Consider the following 16,797-nt stretch of genomic DNA (forward strand, 5'->3'; position numbering starts at 1 on the left):
AGTGTGTGCGCCGCGCGGCTACGGACGGATGGTGTGGAGAGTGAGGGTGGGGGGGGGGGGGGGGAGAAGAGAGACTATAAGATCCTGTTTTACCATCGGCGTGTAAGAAGGAGTAAGGAAGGAAGAAGGGCGGCGCGCGCTCTCGCGCGAATGGTTGGTGGACGCCACTGGACGCCACAGCCCGCGCAACGTATCCGCGAAAGCCGCGAGATTCCAGATTGTGCACGGCGATTATGCTCCGATTCGAAATTTACGGGCGAACAATCTCGACAACCTCAAGAACCCTGCCCGCACGAACCTACGCTGGACTATCGCCAATTTATTTATAGTTCTATACGCTGGAATCACTTATTGAGAGCAGAGATCGTGCGAAACGCCACTTATTTCCCCTTTATATATATATATACTGCAATCTCTTCTACCTTATTATTGCTGCTCTCAAATGTTTATCCGCGATGATTGATATCGAGATGAGCACAGCCTTATATAGTTTGTTCGACATTGCCGCCAGAAGAAAACTCTATCGAATCGTCAAATGTTCCAAACTTAACAAATTATACGTATATATACTCTAGTTTATACCGATTACTGCGTAGTCGAAGCTGCTTGTTCTTAGAAAAACGCGAAATAATTGGCCCTTTTCCTTGCGTGCGTCCATGTTGGACCGTATTAAGGGAGATCTGGTTTTCGGCCCGGAGCCAGTTGTTGCAGTTTGAGTGGCGCGCGCAATTATTAGTATAAAGCAGTACCGAGTAGCTTGTTTAACGTAACCAGTTTTCCAGCTGTCAGCATAACTTATTAATCGAAAGATATGTTCCCTAGTTATATTGCATGTAAGTAATTAGGAAACTGAGCAACGCGCGTCATTTTCATGCTCTACTCTACCTGTCAAATTATTAATTTATTATATAGTTATTTTGATAGAATTCACACCTTCAGTACGATAACGAAACTAATTGACATTTTAAGTAATCGCCGCTCGTAAATGCATAATTAACGGATTGGCTGCCACGCGCGCGTCTCGGTATCCTATTCTCATAAATCTAATAGAAACGTATACCTATACTGTTAATGAACAATATATAAGATATATGTATATATGTACAGAGTCGACCATCGGTCTGTTGGTTTGGATCAACCCACAGTTTCTGTTTCGAGCTTGATTATTCGATCGCATAGAATAATAAATATATAGCACTTTTGAAAAAATTGAATTTTTAACTGGATCGTTATTATACTAGGCGGGGATAGCTTTACCAATAAAAATGCATAGTACTTGCATAATAATCAGGTAGCATATAGGTACGATACAATTATGTACGTGTCTTGAGAGAGAGATTCAAGATGGTCCGGCATAATAAAGTAACACCGAGGTGTTTCTGGATACCGAAAGAGCTTTACGCGTGCTTATAGGCTGTTGGGAGCAATAATTTGCAATCACGTTTCTCGGAGGGGATAGGCCGAATATCTCCAATATGGCGCCCCGAGGAAGATCGAGGAATTGGCCGCGCGAGGGCACGGAATGCACCGAGTGCACGCACGGTGAAACGGGCTGTAGAGTTTCGCGCTAATGAATGCACATGCATTATCCCGCTGTAATTAGCATATCAAGCTTTCGCTGCTTATCCCTAACACCGTCCTAATTGCCAGCTACGACAATTTATTAAATCGCTCTATTACGAAGACTGACCGCGCAAAACGAAAAACTCGCGCAAGAGTCCCGATATTATATATATATATATATATTTATATACAGCCGCCGGAAAATTGCACAAGCACTTTAAGCGCATTGTTTATGGAAATTGCAAAGCACCGTTGCGCGTTGCGCCCTTTTTTCGTATATTTTAGCGGCTGATTATTAAGGCCGTGATCGCATCGTTTACTCCGGAGGAAAACCGTTAGGCGTGATCGTGCACCTCTCTCTCTCTCTCTCCCTCTCTCCCTTCCCCGCCTCCTTTCTCTCAATGCTTTGCCGAATCTTTAGGCTCGACACTATACGCCATGCGCCATACAACACATATGTATACGTGCAACTGGAAGCTGCAACATGCAAGATGAAATACACTGTGAGAAGAGCTGCTGGTAATTCTCCAGGGAATCTCTTGATGGGCTCTTCCCTTGTGTGCCATGCAACTTATAATAAAGTAATTTTTTCATTGCAGTGTATTATTTTTTTTTGCGAAACACACAAGGAAACGTAACTTTTATATATTTATAGGTTTTTCCTCGTCCATTCTCAGGTGAGTTAAAAGACAAATGATGACGCTTGAAAAGACTTTATTATCATAAACGGCTGTCGAAAGGAAGATAGTCCAAGTCATGTACGGAGAAGGTTTTTATTTTTCTTAGCTTTCGCATAACTCGCTGTCTATGAGAGGCTTTTAGACGCACGTCAAGAAATATTTATTGGTATTAAAACTGTCGTTCGCGCGTGGTAAGCTCGCAACTGCTTCCCTCGTTGGAACATATCTTTCGTAAAATTCTCTTCGCGTCAATAAAATCTATATAAATTATATATAACAGTGTGAAAGTAAAATTCCTTTTGCATATTTGTAACAATAACTACGTAGAAATAATCAAAGTTACTTTTACTAAGGTCAACAGGGATAAGAATATCATAAATGAATATAAATTCTATGTATGACTGATACTAGTGCCTACTGATGCGTATATAGTATATCTGTGGTATCACATCTTTGGATTTTACACTTATCAGCCATTAGACGGATAGATAGTGCATATCTATTACACACCCTTTATAATATCAAAGAAAATTCCAAATGACAAAATACACGAAGAGTTATATTTTAAAATAGGAGTGCTATATATTAATAAAGGAAGACTTTGGTGGGAGAAAAATTGGTATGTTAAATGAGTTTCGTTGGGATTTATATATAGTGAGGAAACAAGTGACACGAAAATAACCTCCATTGTTCGTGTTATTTTGGCGAATAAAACGAGAGAGAGAGAGAGAGAGGAATCGTGTAAATATTCTTTACAGTGGCAGAATGCAAGACACGCAACCTAAATACTCTAACGCGTGCTTTTGATCACGTTCACCTGTCGTTGAAGGATTCTGGGCAAGAGAACAAGTTTCCCCTTCGAAGAATACCAAATTGAAAGGTGAGAATAAATAGCGTGGAGCACGATGCATAGGTATAATGGAAATTAACTTAATGTCAAAGAAGCCTATTTTACGCCAAGGATCGATATATTTCTCACGAAACATTTGTTTTTATTGCATCCACATGACGTAGCATTTCGTCATCTTGGATTCATGCATGACACGTAGCTAGCCTTTTCCGCCTTTCCTATAATAATATGATTCATCCTGGCCGATTGTGCCGCAAAGTCTTATCTCTGCCCGAGTTATTCCCGGAAATGCTAAAACTAAAACTATATCAATGGTCGTATATGCATTTACCGCTTTTGCACGCGCACAATGTTTCAAGCTGTAATTTTTTCGAGAAAAAACCCGGCAATTTCAAAAATCTCTCTCACATTTTTATATGTTACCTTGCGTAGCTCTGGACTCTTATCTTACAAAAATTGCCATCCGATAACCTATCAAAAATTCAACTATACGTCTTTCATGATTCTTATTATCTAACCGATCACTTTTATTTGTTCACTGTATGTACGATTTGGTATTAGGTAAATGCATATATGCATACCTCTTTACCGAGAAAAGATTTAAAATTAAAAGCTTTCCTCTTAGTACATTTACTTTGTTGCAAGAATAAATAATGTAACGGAAGGAGAGAGAAATAATGAATATTCCTATAGGAAGAGTATTCGCACGGTCTATATAAATATGTGTGTGTGTGCATAAGAAATTGAAGGATCTCGACACGATTGGTCAGAGTAGGGTAGAGAAGTCAGGATCCAAAGGAAAGAAAATTGGTTTGGATCAATGGGAGAGTCTCCATGACGTATAGATTGCGTCATATGACGCGTGCGCGCAAGGCCGCGAACAGTCCGCTCCTCGAAAACTCTAAGCAACTACTACTACTACTCTACTACTACATGTACGTACTGTACTACGTCAACTATACGTGCTGCGTACTGCGAAAGCTTCGCGTCTATTCTCTGACTACGATACTCAATATCTAAACCAGGTGATTTGAAGGATAGCCGAAAACTAGCGGGTCAGGTTGAAACAATTAAGTTGATATTTTCCACGGGACTTTATGGCAGGCTGCATTCGCGTTCAGCCAAGACAAACGGGTCGATGCAGGGGTCGCGGTAGGTATAAAAAGAACGGGCAAGGTCACCTTTGCAAACACACATCTCCGAACTGTCAGTCCAGCCAGACCAGCCGCATTCAGTCGTTGTGTGCCGGTGCCTTCTAGCTTCAACAGTCGGTTGGCCGGAAAGTCAACTCGTTTGACCCATTAGTTTCCCTTGGTTCCAAAGAGATCCACGACAAGTGAGTGAATATTTATACCTACTTTGCGCGTGTTTCTTAAACGTGCTCGCAATTACCCATTGGACTAATTGACGGAAATACATTGAAAACCGTCGTGCCATCTCCGCATAATGGAAGACGTGTGTGTACAGCGACAGATGATCTAAATGAGCTGAATTGTAGGGAAGAAGGCAGGAAACGGTATAGAGCAGAAATGAAAAGTGTGCAGTGCATATTTAAGAATCTTTTCACCACGCAAGTGTTAATTGATTAACGTGAAACTTTGTTTGCGAGGAAAATTGCGTAAGCCGGAAGCGTGGACATTGCGAGGCTCGTGAAGTTAAAATTTTAAGGCTAGAGGAGAGAAGCATCGAAGCGTCGATTATTGTAAAGCGGATATTATAGTTGGATGTAAATTTTACTGCTAGTTCTCACGGGAAGAGTCAGGGCGCTAGGGTGTGAGGGGTTTGCGCACGTGCTCATCGCAGGCACCGCAATACCCCCCTCCCCCTCTCCACCGTGAGATTGCACCGCACGCACACAAGGATAATTCATCCTTTCACTTGCCTTCCCCCGCGCGTGGAAATTGGAAACTGCGATTCGAATATCGTTTAAAATCGAGCGAAAACACGTTATATTCGGCGGAGCTGCACATATCCCGTTAAGATTTTATCGCACAGCTGCGATTAGTTGTAACGTTGTATCGACGATCTGCGATAAATAAATAGCCGCGTCCGGGAGTGCCTCTTATAATTAAATTCCGCCATAATCGCACTTCGTACTTTGTATTTCAAATAGAGACCGTTGATGGACGCAGCACGTGGTCCCCGAGACACGTGCGCTTTATAAAATCGTACATTTACCGCCATCTCTCGATGGAGCCCGTTACTTCGCCTGCACATTCTTCCATGCAATTTCGTGGAAACCTTGAGAGAAAGTCCTGCTCTTGGGCTATGCCTATAAAAAGAAACGCGGAGAGTCGGCGCACAGTAGCATCTAATATTAAGCTTCTCTTCCGGAGAGTTCGTTAACCTTATATATACCATATGAATATACACGATTATTTCATTCTAAATGAATTCTATATAGTAAAACAAATTGTATAAACCGCCTGTGCTTGCTTCTTATCGAGGGGAATGTGTAAAACGTGAGCTCTCTCCTGGATCGATTATCCTGTACTCACACACACAGACGTGCGTCTCTACACACGTTTGCGCGTTTGTTTCAAGGTGACCTCTTTGACCTTTCAAAAGTTTCTCCTCGCCGAGTGCCGCATACCGCGCGTAACGCATTGATTCCCCTTATTGTTACTATCTAATATGTCTACACGATACAATGCTTTTGAAAAATGTATCGTGCACGATTCTATAACGTGATAATTGTATTCGGTGTAAAGGAATTGGACAATTTTCAAATAACGATCGTGTCGATGATATAGAGAGGATAACCTTGTAAACAGTTTTTTGTTATTTAATCATTACTTGGTATTTTTTTGTTAAAGGAGAATGACGTCGTTAAAAGAGAAACTATTAAGTACAATAATAGAGCCTGTATCAACGGGAAGAAATAAAATCACAGTGGTGGGTGTTGGCCAAGTAGGAATGGCGTGTGCCTTTAGTATTTTAACGAACGTAAGGAATTATTGTATTATATATATAGTCTATTTTTGACTCATGTGTTTCCTCTTACCACCAATATTATACAGAAGGTAGAAAGATAAATAAATATTATTGTGTTTATGTATAGCATGTATCGAGCGATGTTGTCCTGATAGACGTTATGGTGGATAAGCTGAGAGGTGAAATGTTGGATCTGCAGCATGGAACTTCTTTCCTGAAAAATGCCAAGATAAACGCGAGCACGGATTACGCTGCTAGCGCAAATTCGAGTCTGTGTATAGTGACGGCTGGTGCTCGGCAGCGCGAAGGTGAAACCAGGCTGGATCTGGTCCAGAGAAACACGGACATCTTCAAAGGCATCATTCCGCAGCTTGTCAAATACAGCCCAAACACGATCCTATTGATCGTTTCCAATCCTGTTGATATTCTTACTTACGTCGCGTGGAAGCTGTCTGGCTTGCCAAAGAATCGAGTTATCGGCAGCGGTACGAATTTAGATTCCGCTCGTTTCCGTTTTCTACTGTCCCAGAGACTCAACGTTGCTCCCACCTCTTGCCATGGTTGGATTATCGGAGAGCACGGTGACACCAGTGGTATGCTCTCTCTCTCTCTCTCTCTCGCAAATAGATCGACATTTATTTTTGCTCGTCGCGACAACAATTCCTTCGAGCTCTCTCTCTCTCTCATTCGATAAAATTAAATGTTTCTCTCCCCAGTTCCCGTTTGGTCAGGGGTTAACGTTGCTGGCGTCCGACTTCGTGATCTTAAACCTGACGTTGGTACAGAGACCGATGATGAGAAATGGGCTGACCTTCACAAGCAGGTCGTCGAAAGCGCTTACGAGATAATAAGACTCAAAGGATATACCTCGTGGGCCATAGGACTCAGCGTTTCTCACCTAGCTTCAGCCATTCTTCGAAATTCCAATCAAGTACATGCAGTTTCTACTCTCGTTACCGTAAGTCGATAAACCCGTGTATCTACTAAACCCTTGACCAGCCGTAGATAAAGCAGCGACAGTGCTCCATCAGCCGTCGATAAGATGATATCTTTAATTGCATCGTGTGTGTGTGTGTGTGTGTGTGTGTGTATATACACCTGCCCCCATTCTCTTTTTTCCTCTCTATATGTATACATATACGTATACAAGCTGTAATCGTTTCGACAATTATGAATACACATTGCTTCTTCTATTTAATTTACAGGATCACCATGGGATCACGGAGGAAGTATTTTTATCAGTTCCTTGTACTCTGGGAGAAGAGGGCGTTTCGTTGATAGTTCAACAAAAATTAACCGAGGAAGAATTAGCGATGCTGAAAAAGTCGGCAAAAACGATGCAACAAGTACAAGCGGGTCTAAAATTTTAATGAAATCGTCACATCCCTATAGTCTATTTCCCCAGTGTTTTCTAACCTCATATATTCACTAAATTTAATAAAAAGCATTTTTATGTCACACTATTCTCTCCCTAAAGTTTCTACTTAAATTTGATACCCGCGTATTTATCTGTGTAACTATATAACTTATCAAAAATATACGCCGAAAAAAATATTTGGAAGGAACAAAGTACTTCGGCAATATAATTTATTTTACAGTACAGTATTACTACCGTATTTTTATAAGTGACATATTAATATTTCAGCGCTATGAGAGTATTACTGTATAATATTATTACTTTGATTGACAATTGTCCTTAATACCTATTGATTAATAAACAATATTTTTCTTGACTGTTATGAAACGGTGTGTGTTTTATACAAATTTACGTAAATTCTATTCTACATCTAGAGCACGTTTAAGCACGAAATATGCACGTGCGACTATTTGCATGTTCTTGTATATGTGTGGGTAAATAAATATTATGTCAATTGAAGCATTCTCTTTATTAGAGCCTTTTTTTGTTATAAAATGAATACACCATTGAGTTGCATTTTTCTCAAAGCTGATCGAATTGAAGCTAGTCGCTAACAAATGCGTTTGACAACTGTCTGTCAAGTTGGTCGAGTATCGTGATGAGTTGTTTTTTACGAATGACTTTATTTTTAATTATACTTTTATATTAATACATCTTTTGTGCAATGTGAGTGAAATAAAAAAGTCTAAGATTTTGTGACACCGGTAAAAGTTCCTTCTGTTAGCAATGGTTTTTACACATCCTCTGGGAAAATTAATTTTATATGCTCCAACAAAATGTATCTCAAGAGTATCCAAAGGTTTCGTCGTATCTCGTAACGTCAGTAATTTGCCACCAACGAAGCTTAAAGAATTCATTAACGCATCAAATAATTTAAATGCTTCCTCAAAATGTTTCGGGGTAAATGCTGCAAACCTACAAAACTCCAAGTGTCGAAACGAGTAAATAGAAATTTATAGGAAAAACGGTTTGGGGTGATTATTTTAGGAACTCTGTTCTCTCTATGCCATTTTTATCTCCATTATAGGCCGCCATGTTTGAAGCGAGACCTATTGTGTGTAAAGTCAGAAAAAGTTCAGGATAGCAGTCATAAGGTGACAATTGTAGGGGCTGGCATGGTGGGAGTTGCCACAGCAAACGCAATATTATTTCAGGTTAATTATATATATATATATATAAATTAAACTTTCTCTCTCTCTCTCTCTCTCTCTCGCCATACGTGTTTTCCACCATAATACTATTTATTGAAAATGATGGACGTTGCACAGGGTATTAGTGCTCATATAGCATTGGTAGATGCATTTCCGAAGAAATTGGAAGGCGAAGGTATGGACTTTAGCCATGCCAAGATGTTTATGCAGAACGCCAGAGTGGAATATAGTACAGGTAAATTTAATATATCAAAGACAAGAGCTCAAAGTGTACAGCACACGATTCATGATGATATGTGGTTTCACAGATATAAGTGCATCCTGTAACTCGAAAGTAATAGTTGTGGCTGCTGGCGCCCGTCAGAAGCACGGAGAAACTCGTCTGGATTTAGTGAAAAAAAATACGGATATTTTTAAGAAACTTATTCCCAATTTGATAATGTTTAGTCCGAATGCAGTTTTCATTATTGTTACTAATCCAGGTTAACCTCTCGAATACATTGCGCTAACGATTAATGCCGAACGATATGTGGAGAATTTAAATTATATCTGCATAAGCCGCATAATAACTTATCGAAAGGATCTTATTTGCAGTTGACATATTGTCTTGGGCAACGTGGAAATTGAGCGGATTACCAGTTCACAAAATTGTTGGCTCGGGAACTCATTTGGATACTGCCAGATTTCGATTTTTGATATCCGAACGTATAGGTGTAGCTCCTTCTTCGGTGCATGGCTACATCGTCGGGGAGCATGGTGATAGTCAAGGTAAATTCTTTATATACCAATCAATGGGAGGAAATTTCATAAAATTTTGCCGTTAGTTCCTCTATGGTCTGGAATAAGCGTTGGTGGGGTACTATTTCGCGATATCTCGCCTACCATCGGCCTGGAATGCGATGAGGAGAAATGGGACGAGGTGCATCGACAAGTGATAAAGGCGTAAGGACTTTTAATATACGACCTTGTATTTACCTTTGTCAATATTAAGCTTGAAGCTTTTTTACAGTGGGGCCACTGTGAGATGTTTAAAGGGCTACTCAAATACGGCAATTGGAATTTGTACGGCTGATATTGTGAGGGCCATACTTCGAAATACGCAAGCCGTTATACCAGTCTCTACTCTGATTAAAGTATGATAGAGGATGTAGAAAAAGAGTAGAATAATCGGCTAAAGCAGTCCTTTCATTTGATTTTTTAATTACATTTTAGGGTCACTACGATGTCTGTCACGAAATCTTTCTGTCGCTCCCTTGCACCGTAGGAGAAAATGGTATAACGCAAATGGTTAAAGTGAACATGACTGACCATGAGAAGAAATTGTTCAATAAGTCAGCCGATATTATTTATGATATTCAGAAAGGACTGAAATTGGATTGTTAAATTACAACCGACTCTTCTTCCTCGCGCCTCTTTTATCTTTTTTTATAATAAATATTACTTTTGTAGAAAAGATGCATGGCAAATATTTTGTATATAAGTAGGCAACTCGTTCCCCCTCTGCAATTCAATTGATTTCTGCTCTGGCTGTGAAATTACGTAAAAGGATGCAGATGAGTTTTCAACGTTGCTCTCGAAAGGCCCTCTTCGAACGTTTATTATGCCTACTAGGAAGTAAGGTTTGTGGAGGAAAAAACGCTTCTCATCCGAAAACTCGAATTGGCCATATCAGATATGGTATGCCGCTTTCCGTGCCGTTGACGTCATCGTATACCTGCGCGAATCGTGAAATCTGCTTCCATGCAAATAAGTTTGCTTTTGACATTCCGTCAATGATGAAAATGGCACTTTTTGATTTTGGCCAAAGTTTGTCTATATAATACTTTTACAGTGCCGATCTCATATTTATTTTGATGAAAAATTCAAGCTTGTAGCAACTTTTGTAGGAATGTGTGTGTGTGTGTGTGTGTGTGTATATACATATAATCGGTAAGATTGATGCTGAGCATTCGCATTGAACAGAAGATATTTTTATTTCTCTGGGAGTAGCGTTGAGAGAAAACCGGAAGATGATCGGTAGATGGTACGAGAAGGCCACGATTTCGCCGCAGGCTAGGCCACGGCAAGGTGAGAGGAAGCCACTGATATTGGCCGCTTGATGTCGCTTTAAAATTCTCGCCTCGGCTCGGCTCGGCTCGGATCGACTCCGTTCAGCAGGTTCAGCTAGCTACAAGCTACCACCAGCAGTTCATACCAGCACCTACAACTTCTCCAACACATCACACTCTCGCGTTTCGATACATGCACCTCAGAGTATAGCAGCGATTTAACATTCGAATGGCTACAGTGCCGTATCGCATTGAATTTTTCAGCTGAGCAAACCTCGATGCAACTGTCAAAATCTCTAAGCACCCCTGCCCTGCAGTTATCTTTGCAATGTTTGATAATAACGAGAAATGGGAACCCTTGGGAATCGAAAGAAATTCTATACAAGTATGATGATATATTGCGTCATTGTCATTATACGTATAATTACTTGTGATATTAGCTCGGCTAATCAGTAGAGAAAACAAAAAGTAAATAAAAAAAAAACGTTAAGGCCGAGAGAGCATTTGCTTTTTACCGGATGGACAATTTCGTCCGAAAGGCAGCAGCTTGTGTCACTGATTTTAAAAGAATTCCGCGTAAATTATATGTGAAAACTCTTTCGTCAGAGCACATAAATCTCATTTAGCGCGAGATAACTACATGTTTGAGAGAGATAATTCGACAGTAGAGTGTAGAGGTTTTACCATCCGAGAGACTGTCGTCGTGTGCAGCTAATTGACAAAATCGAAGAAATAAACAATATATATTTGCTCATTGCACTTGAAGAGAATATTTCAAGGGAGCCGTCAAATATTTCTTGACACGAGACAACATGTTTGCGCTGCTTCTGTATAAAGGATAGAGATTTCGAAAAGAGAAGTACGACGGGGGGACTAAAGAGTAGTAGAGAGTCGAGAGCGGGGCACGGAAGAAAGCATTGGGATGGAGAGAACCAGGGTACCGGATAGGACGGATACGTACCTGAGGCAGGTAGAGGTGGCAAACAGCCGGGCGGGCCCCGTTCTCCAAAGGTCCTATCACCTATCGTTCGTCAGTGGAACTCAGTCTTACTCAGTCAGTCAGTGGACGGTCCGTCCGTTCGATCAGCTGGTTCTTTCGTCGAAGCATTCGAGTCGCGCTAGAGAAAGAGAAAGAGAGAGAGAGAGAGAGAGAGAGAGAGAGAGAGAGAGAGAGCGCAAGCCAGCCAGCCAGCCAGCCAATGATAAGCAAAGAGCCGCGAGTCGTAGATCGATAGATCCACAGGGAGATTTTTAGATAGAGGTCGAAGAGTAAGCGGCTCGCGCGCGCGCGCGCCGCATGTGCGCGAGTGTGCAAGCGCAAAATCACCGCCGAAAACACCGGAGCGGCGAGCTGCGAGGGACCAAGCCCTCCGACGACGACGAGGAGGACGAGGAGGACGAAGAGACAGAGGCGGGAGAGGCACTGTGCATCGAGGAGTACCGTTCAATCAAAAAATGACCATTTCCTATGCCAGCGAAGTGCCCAATGGCTCCAGTTTCGGCTGCTTCTGGAGAATCCTAGTCAAGTAAGTTGAACATAGCTTAAGGTCGATGTAGGCGGACATTTCTCGCCAGCGTGCAGCCCTATCCAAGCTAAACATCATCTATTCAATTGGCAAAATAAAAGCCCGACTCTGCGGATGAGAAAATATGCGAACGAAAGTTTCTCAAAGTAATTGATGGAACTGTGCGTGCACGTGCTCTCGCGTGTCGTCTATGTTGCTGCGATTAGGCGTGAATCTAGTTGTAAGCTTTAAGGCACTTTAAGTGGACTTTTATTAGAGGCTCCATTGAGGGAGACGAGGCGAATGCATGGACATGTCAACCATCAAGTCAGACAAAAAGAAATTAGTCGCGATAAATTTAATGATTAGGTTCATGGTTGAAGCGCGAGTGGTGGCATTGTCATTCGGGGATTAGCAAGGAGTCAACATTCAACCATCGAGCACTGCGTGCGCTTATATATATATATATGTATATATATATATGTTTGACAGAGACGAAAAACGAGTATATAGCTCTCGCGGTTAGGCCTTAGCAACAGTTCACCGTGCGACGTCCTCAGGAGTTTTCTTTGTCCCTCTGTCTCTCGCAGTCTACTCTCTTTCTCATCGTCTGCCTTTGTCTCTTCCCCACTTCACCACCCCCTGTCCCCCTTCTTCGAAAGCCCACCGATGTTTCTAAGGCATGCACCCTTTACTCGTGATAGTTGCTTTATGTCCTTGCACTGTCGTTGCTCCAGTTACTTCGATTCTCCTTTGACGTTTTTTATGCATTCAGCGCAAAAGAGTGGGAATTCGCAGTAAATATATATATATATATAGCGAACGACCGCTTCAATATCATAAATCGTGGATATTTTTTTTCGCTGATTACCTCAAACGGTCAACTAAACTCGCGTTTCTGCAAATTTAGAATGAACAAACAAGAATTTGTTGACTCATATTGTTTTATTTAGCCGCCGTTCATCCCGCGACAGTCTCATTTACGTCAACCCATATTTATTTACGTTCTTCAATGTTATTGGCCATATTGAAATATTAAGACTCGCTTGTCTTCGATGCGATTATATCGTGCGTTAATTTTAGTTATTGTCAAAGATATTTTATATTATAGGAGGATAATGGAATAGATGAAGCTTTATTCTTTCGGCATTCCTTTTAAGGGAATAGCGAACTTTTTGCAAATTGGAGCATTAGAAGAAATGCATATATATATATATATATATATATATATATATATTTACCAATGGAAGCTATGTAAGACGAAGGAATATTGCGATACAGCAACTTGTGGATTGTTGTGCAACCGGTAACTTTCGAGCCAATGTGTTCCCGATTTAGAACTTGACTAGATAGAAAAATTTCTGCGGGAGGCCTTGATAAAAGGATTCTCTCAATGATTTACACAGGGAATATCAGGAAAGCATGCATTTAATACAATTTTCAATAGGATAACAAATTGTGCCGTAGGTTAATATTTATAGTCGCTTCTTATATATATATATATATATATATGTATATACATATAAATATTCGTCTCTCCATGTACTTGTTCGTCAAACGAATCACGATTTTCGATGTGTAAAACGAGATAACAATATATATATATGGCTGGCTGAAAATATTCTTTAAGAGAACATATAATTGCAATAAATTGCAGCAACGATTACCTGTTCCTGTTTCACGTGGAAAAAGTAATATTAATATAAATTGTGGTTTTAGAAAGAAATGCAGCAATTGTCGCTGATAAGCTTGACCATGATTTTTCATCTGCAGTTTATTTTCCTAACCTTTGCCTCGTGACATACAGCGTGGATTTTAAAAAGCTATTCAACATTTAAATTTTACCGCTTGAATGACTAAATAGGCGAGCAAAAAGATATCGTATGTGACGAAGAGAAGCGGCGCGGCGCAGCGCGGCGCCGTTTAGATCTTTCAGTCCATTGACCATCGTTCTTTTACGACTACAGCCGCTTTTCAGAGCCATATTAGCCGTACAAAATGCGAGGTGAAACACCTGCGAGAAATTCGAATTTGTTGTGTCTGCAGCACTCGAACGGTTAAGTTCTAGATCGTTGGTAAGACCAAAATTTGTCGGATCTTGAAACTGGTTAAACGTTATGTAAACACTCGACTACATGGTAACATCAATGCCTGTAAAGAACTGTGCGAGCAGCACTCTACGAGCCGAGCTCTCCGAAAAACTATATATATTATACAATAAATAATATCTTTCGAAGAATGATACTTTTAAGATTTCACTGGAAATGACTCGAGTAAAATATCGATTGTTCAGGGATTCCACGAACGCGTCTGCCGGAATCACTTGATTAAACAGAAGGCTGATGCCGACAATATTGATATTTCTCTACCTGACAATCGTAAGAAACGTTCTTTTTTCAAAATAAAGCACATATTTACGCGTAAAATACACGCTTCTCTCCCCAGGAGTTAAATTACCCTCAAGTTTTCTTCGATGCTCGCCCAATCTCGATACTTGTAATTTAAATTAAAAATTGCGCATGTTAAAGTTAATAATTTCACATTCAACTATATATTAGAATATTATTATAATAATTTAGGTGGAGTGGCATATTTCGTAAAGAGTCATTGCTACAATTGACAAGATGATTCGCAAGAATTGTAATAGTGATAATAGCGACTGAATCGAGCCAAAGGAACATTATTTATTGTGTCTAATCGGGAACGCGCGGCATCGTGCAAAGTGCGCCAGTCCTATCGTATATATATAAAAAAATATATAGGAATCCCAGTTGCGATTGTCCAGGAGAGCGGGCAGAGATCTCACAGGTACTCGTCGCGTGTCGCTTGCTCGTTATGTCCTTGCCATCCTCAGTCGGTTGACATTTTCACGACCTTTTACACCTCGGGCCAGCAAATCCTTTCGCCTCGGTTTTCTCTCTAATCCTTTAGCGCCCCATTGAAAATGGCCTCAACAACGCTTTCTCACGTAACATCTCTCTCGCTCTTTCCTGCACTGCACTCGGTTATATATATATTTATATTGGTATACATATATATATATATATATATACATATAAACCGTCTATCTATATACGTACAGTGGCAAGATATGCAAGACAACTGCCAACTCTATAAAAAAAAAGTCAACTCCAGATCGTTCAGAGAAACTTAGGTATTACATATGACCCGGCCGTTCCGCGTATTATACCTAACCGTTTTTACATTTCTTATCAAATTTTTACCCTTCAATACTTATCAGAGCATGCACATGTGTAAATTTTGTCAATCTTTTATTGGCCCTTCGGAAGGTCAGGAATGTTTGAAATCTGCAGGATTTTTAACGTGTCCGTATTTTCTGTTTTTACAACTTTTTGAAGAATAAAGATATTCCAAATGTAGGTATATATATAGGAACGCTCATTATTTTGAGTCTAGAATTGAGGCTTGTCTTATAAGAAACATTTAACAAAAAGTACTTTATTTCTTTCTACGTTTTTCTCCAATTTAAATAAAAATATTATTATAGGTTTCTTTTTAGAAATGAACATGAATTTTCAAACTTTTATAAAAAAACTTCTCAAAAATAATATGATTAAAAATAACATTTTTAGGCTTAAACCGAGAATGGAACGATGCTTGGTTCTCTTGATTTTCTTCAATTTATACATAAAATTATTATTGAAAGTAGAAAATTTTCATCATGTAAAATAATTCTATTGTTTCAATTGGAAGAAAAGCAGGGGACTATATAAGTATCGTTTTATAGTCCCTCAAATTGGAACACAAAAACTAATCATCTTCATCCGCGATTTTCTTAGTATATTACAACGCATTTTCTCAATATCTTTTTCTATAATACAATTTAACAATGCTGAATGATAGATATTAAAAGCTTCATTTACTGAGCGTGGTCCATTTTATATAACAGTTATTTAATTTAGTTAGTAATTGGAATGACTCGCGGGCGTGCCGTACGACAGGAAACAGGACTATTTTATATATAATTTCAATAGAAACAACCATTTCCCATGTACCGATGATTCACAAAACCTGAAATTTGTAGAAATGGAAGCGTTAGAAATTCTACAACCTTAAAAAATTAATAATTTTCTGAGGAATAATTGAGAGCTCTAAAAATTGACGAATGAACGTCTCTCGACAAAGTATCCTAAAGTCAGTATAAAGATTGTGAAAAGAAGAAGGAATGATCGGATTCGACAAAACGGTGCGGCGACATGGCATTGTATAATATGGCACGCGTGTACCATATATAGAGTACTGAAGGTTCGTTATAAAATTTAGAGTCGAATCACAACTTGTTCGTTAATGGTTCTTGATAAAGATGCGAAACAGGAATAATTTTGTTTGAAAAAATAATGCTGTAGGAAATGTCGTCGAGACATGGCAATATTATGAAATTGGTCGCTTTCTTCGGTGATGTAACGCGAAATTGTTACAATCGGAAGGGACAATGCCGAAACGGTGATTGGTAGATACGGTGGCCACGGGAGAGGGGGGGGAGGACGACGACGACTACAACATTCTATAAGCTTGCCGATCACGCGTTACTGCCGACTGCACGTAATTCACCGGTTACACCGTAAGTACACGTGGGGCACTCTTGTTCCCTTTTGACAAAGCCAATCGTCACTTGTGACATACGAGTG

General features: G+C 40.0%; 2 protein-coding genes across 2 annotated transcripts in view; both read left to right on the forward strand.

The window, feature by feature from the left end:
• The first annotated feature begins 4,034 nt into the window (after nt 1-4,034).
• On the forward strand, nt 4,035-9,984 carry LOC136783832 (uncharacterized). The gene is made up of 13 exons (XM_066744134.1): nt 4,035-4,429; nt 5,910-6,039; nt 6,155-6,620; nt 6,744-6,985; nt 7,233-7,392; nt 8,169-8,385; nt 8,472-8,598; nt 8,713-8,830; nt 8,904-9,077; nt 9,190-9,363; nt 9,420-9,537; nt 9,605-9,728; nt 9,808-9,984. The coding sequence occupies exons 2-13, from the start codon at nt 5,914-5,916 to the stop codon at nt 9,976-9,978; spliced, it is 2,217 nt and encodes a 738-aa protein (XP_066600231.1). The 5' UTR covers nt 4,035-4,429; nt 5,910-5,913; the 3' UTR covers nt 9,979-9,984.
• A 1,745-nt stretch (nt 9,985-11,729) lies between these two features.
• Nucleotides 11,730-16,797, forward strand: part of Best2 (bestrophin 2) — a 41,642-nt gene continuing 36,574 nt past the window's right edge. The window contains exon 1 of the mRNA XM_066744140.1: nt 11,730-12,169. Coding sequence (XP_066600237.1) covers nt 12,099-12,169 — 71 coding nt within the window. The 5' untranslated portion in view covers nt 11,730-12,098. The remainder of the gene's footprint in view (nt 12,170-16,797) is intronic.

The sequence above is a fragment of the Prorops nasuta genome, unplaced genomic scaffold (genome assembly GCF_024137725.1).
Source record: "Prorops nasuta isolate Cenicafe-Biocafe unplaced genomic scaffold, Cenicafe_Pnas_1.2 PNAS00038, whole genome shotgun sequence".
Lineage (NCBI taxonomy): Eukaryota > Metazoa > Arthropoda > Insecta > Hymenoptera > Bethylidae > Prorops > Prorops nasuta.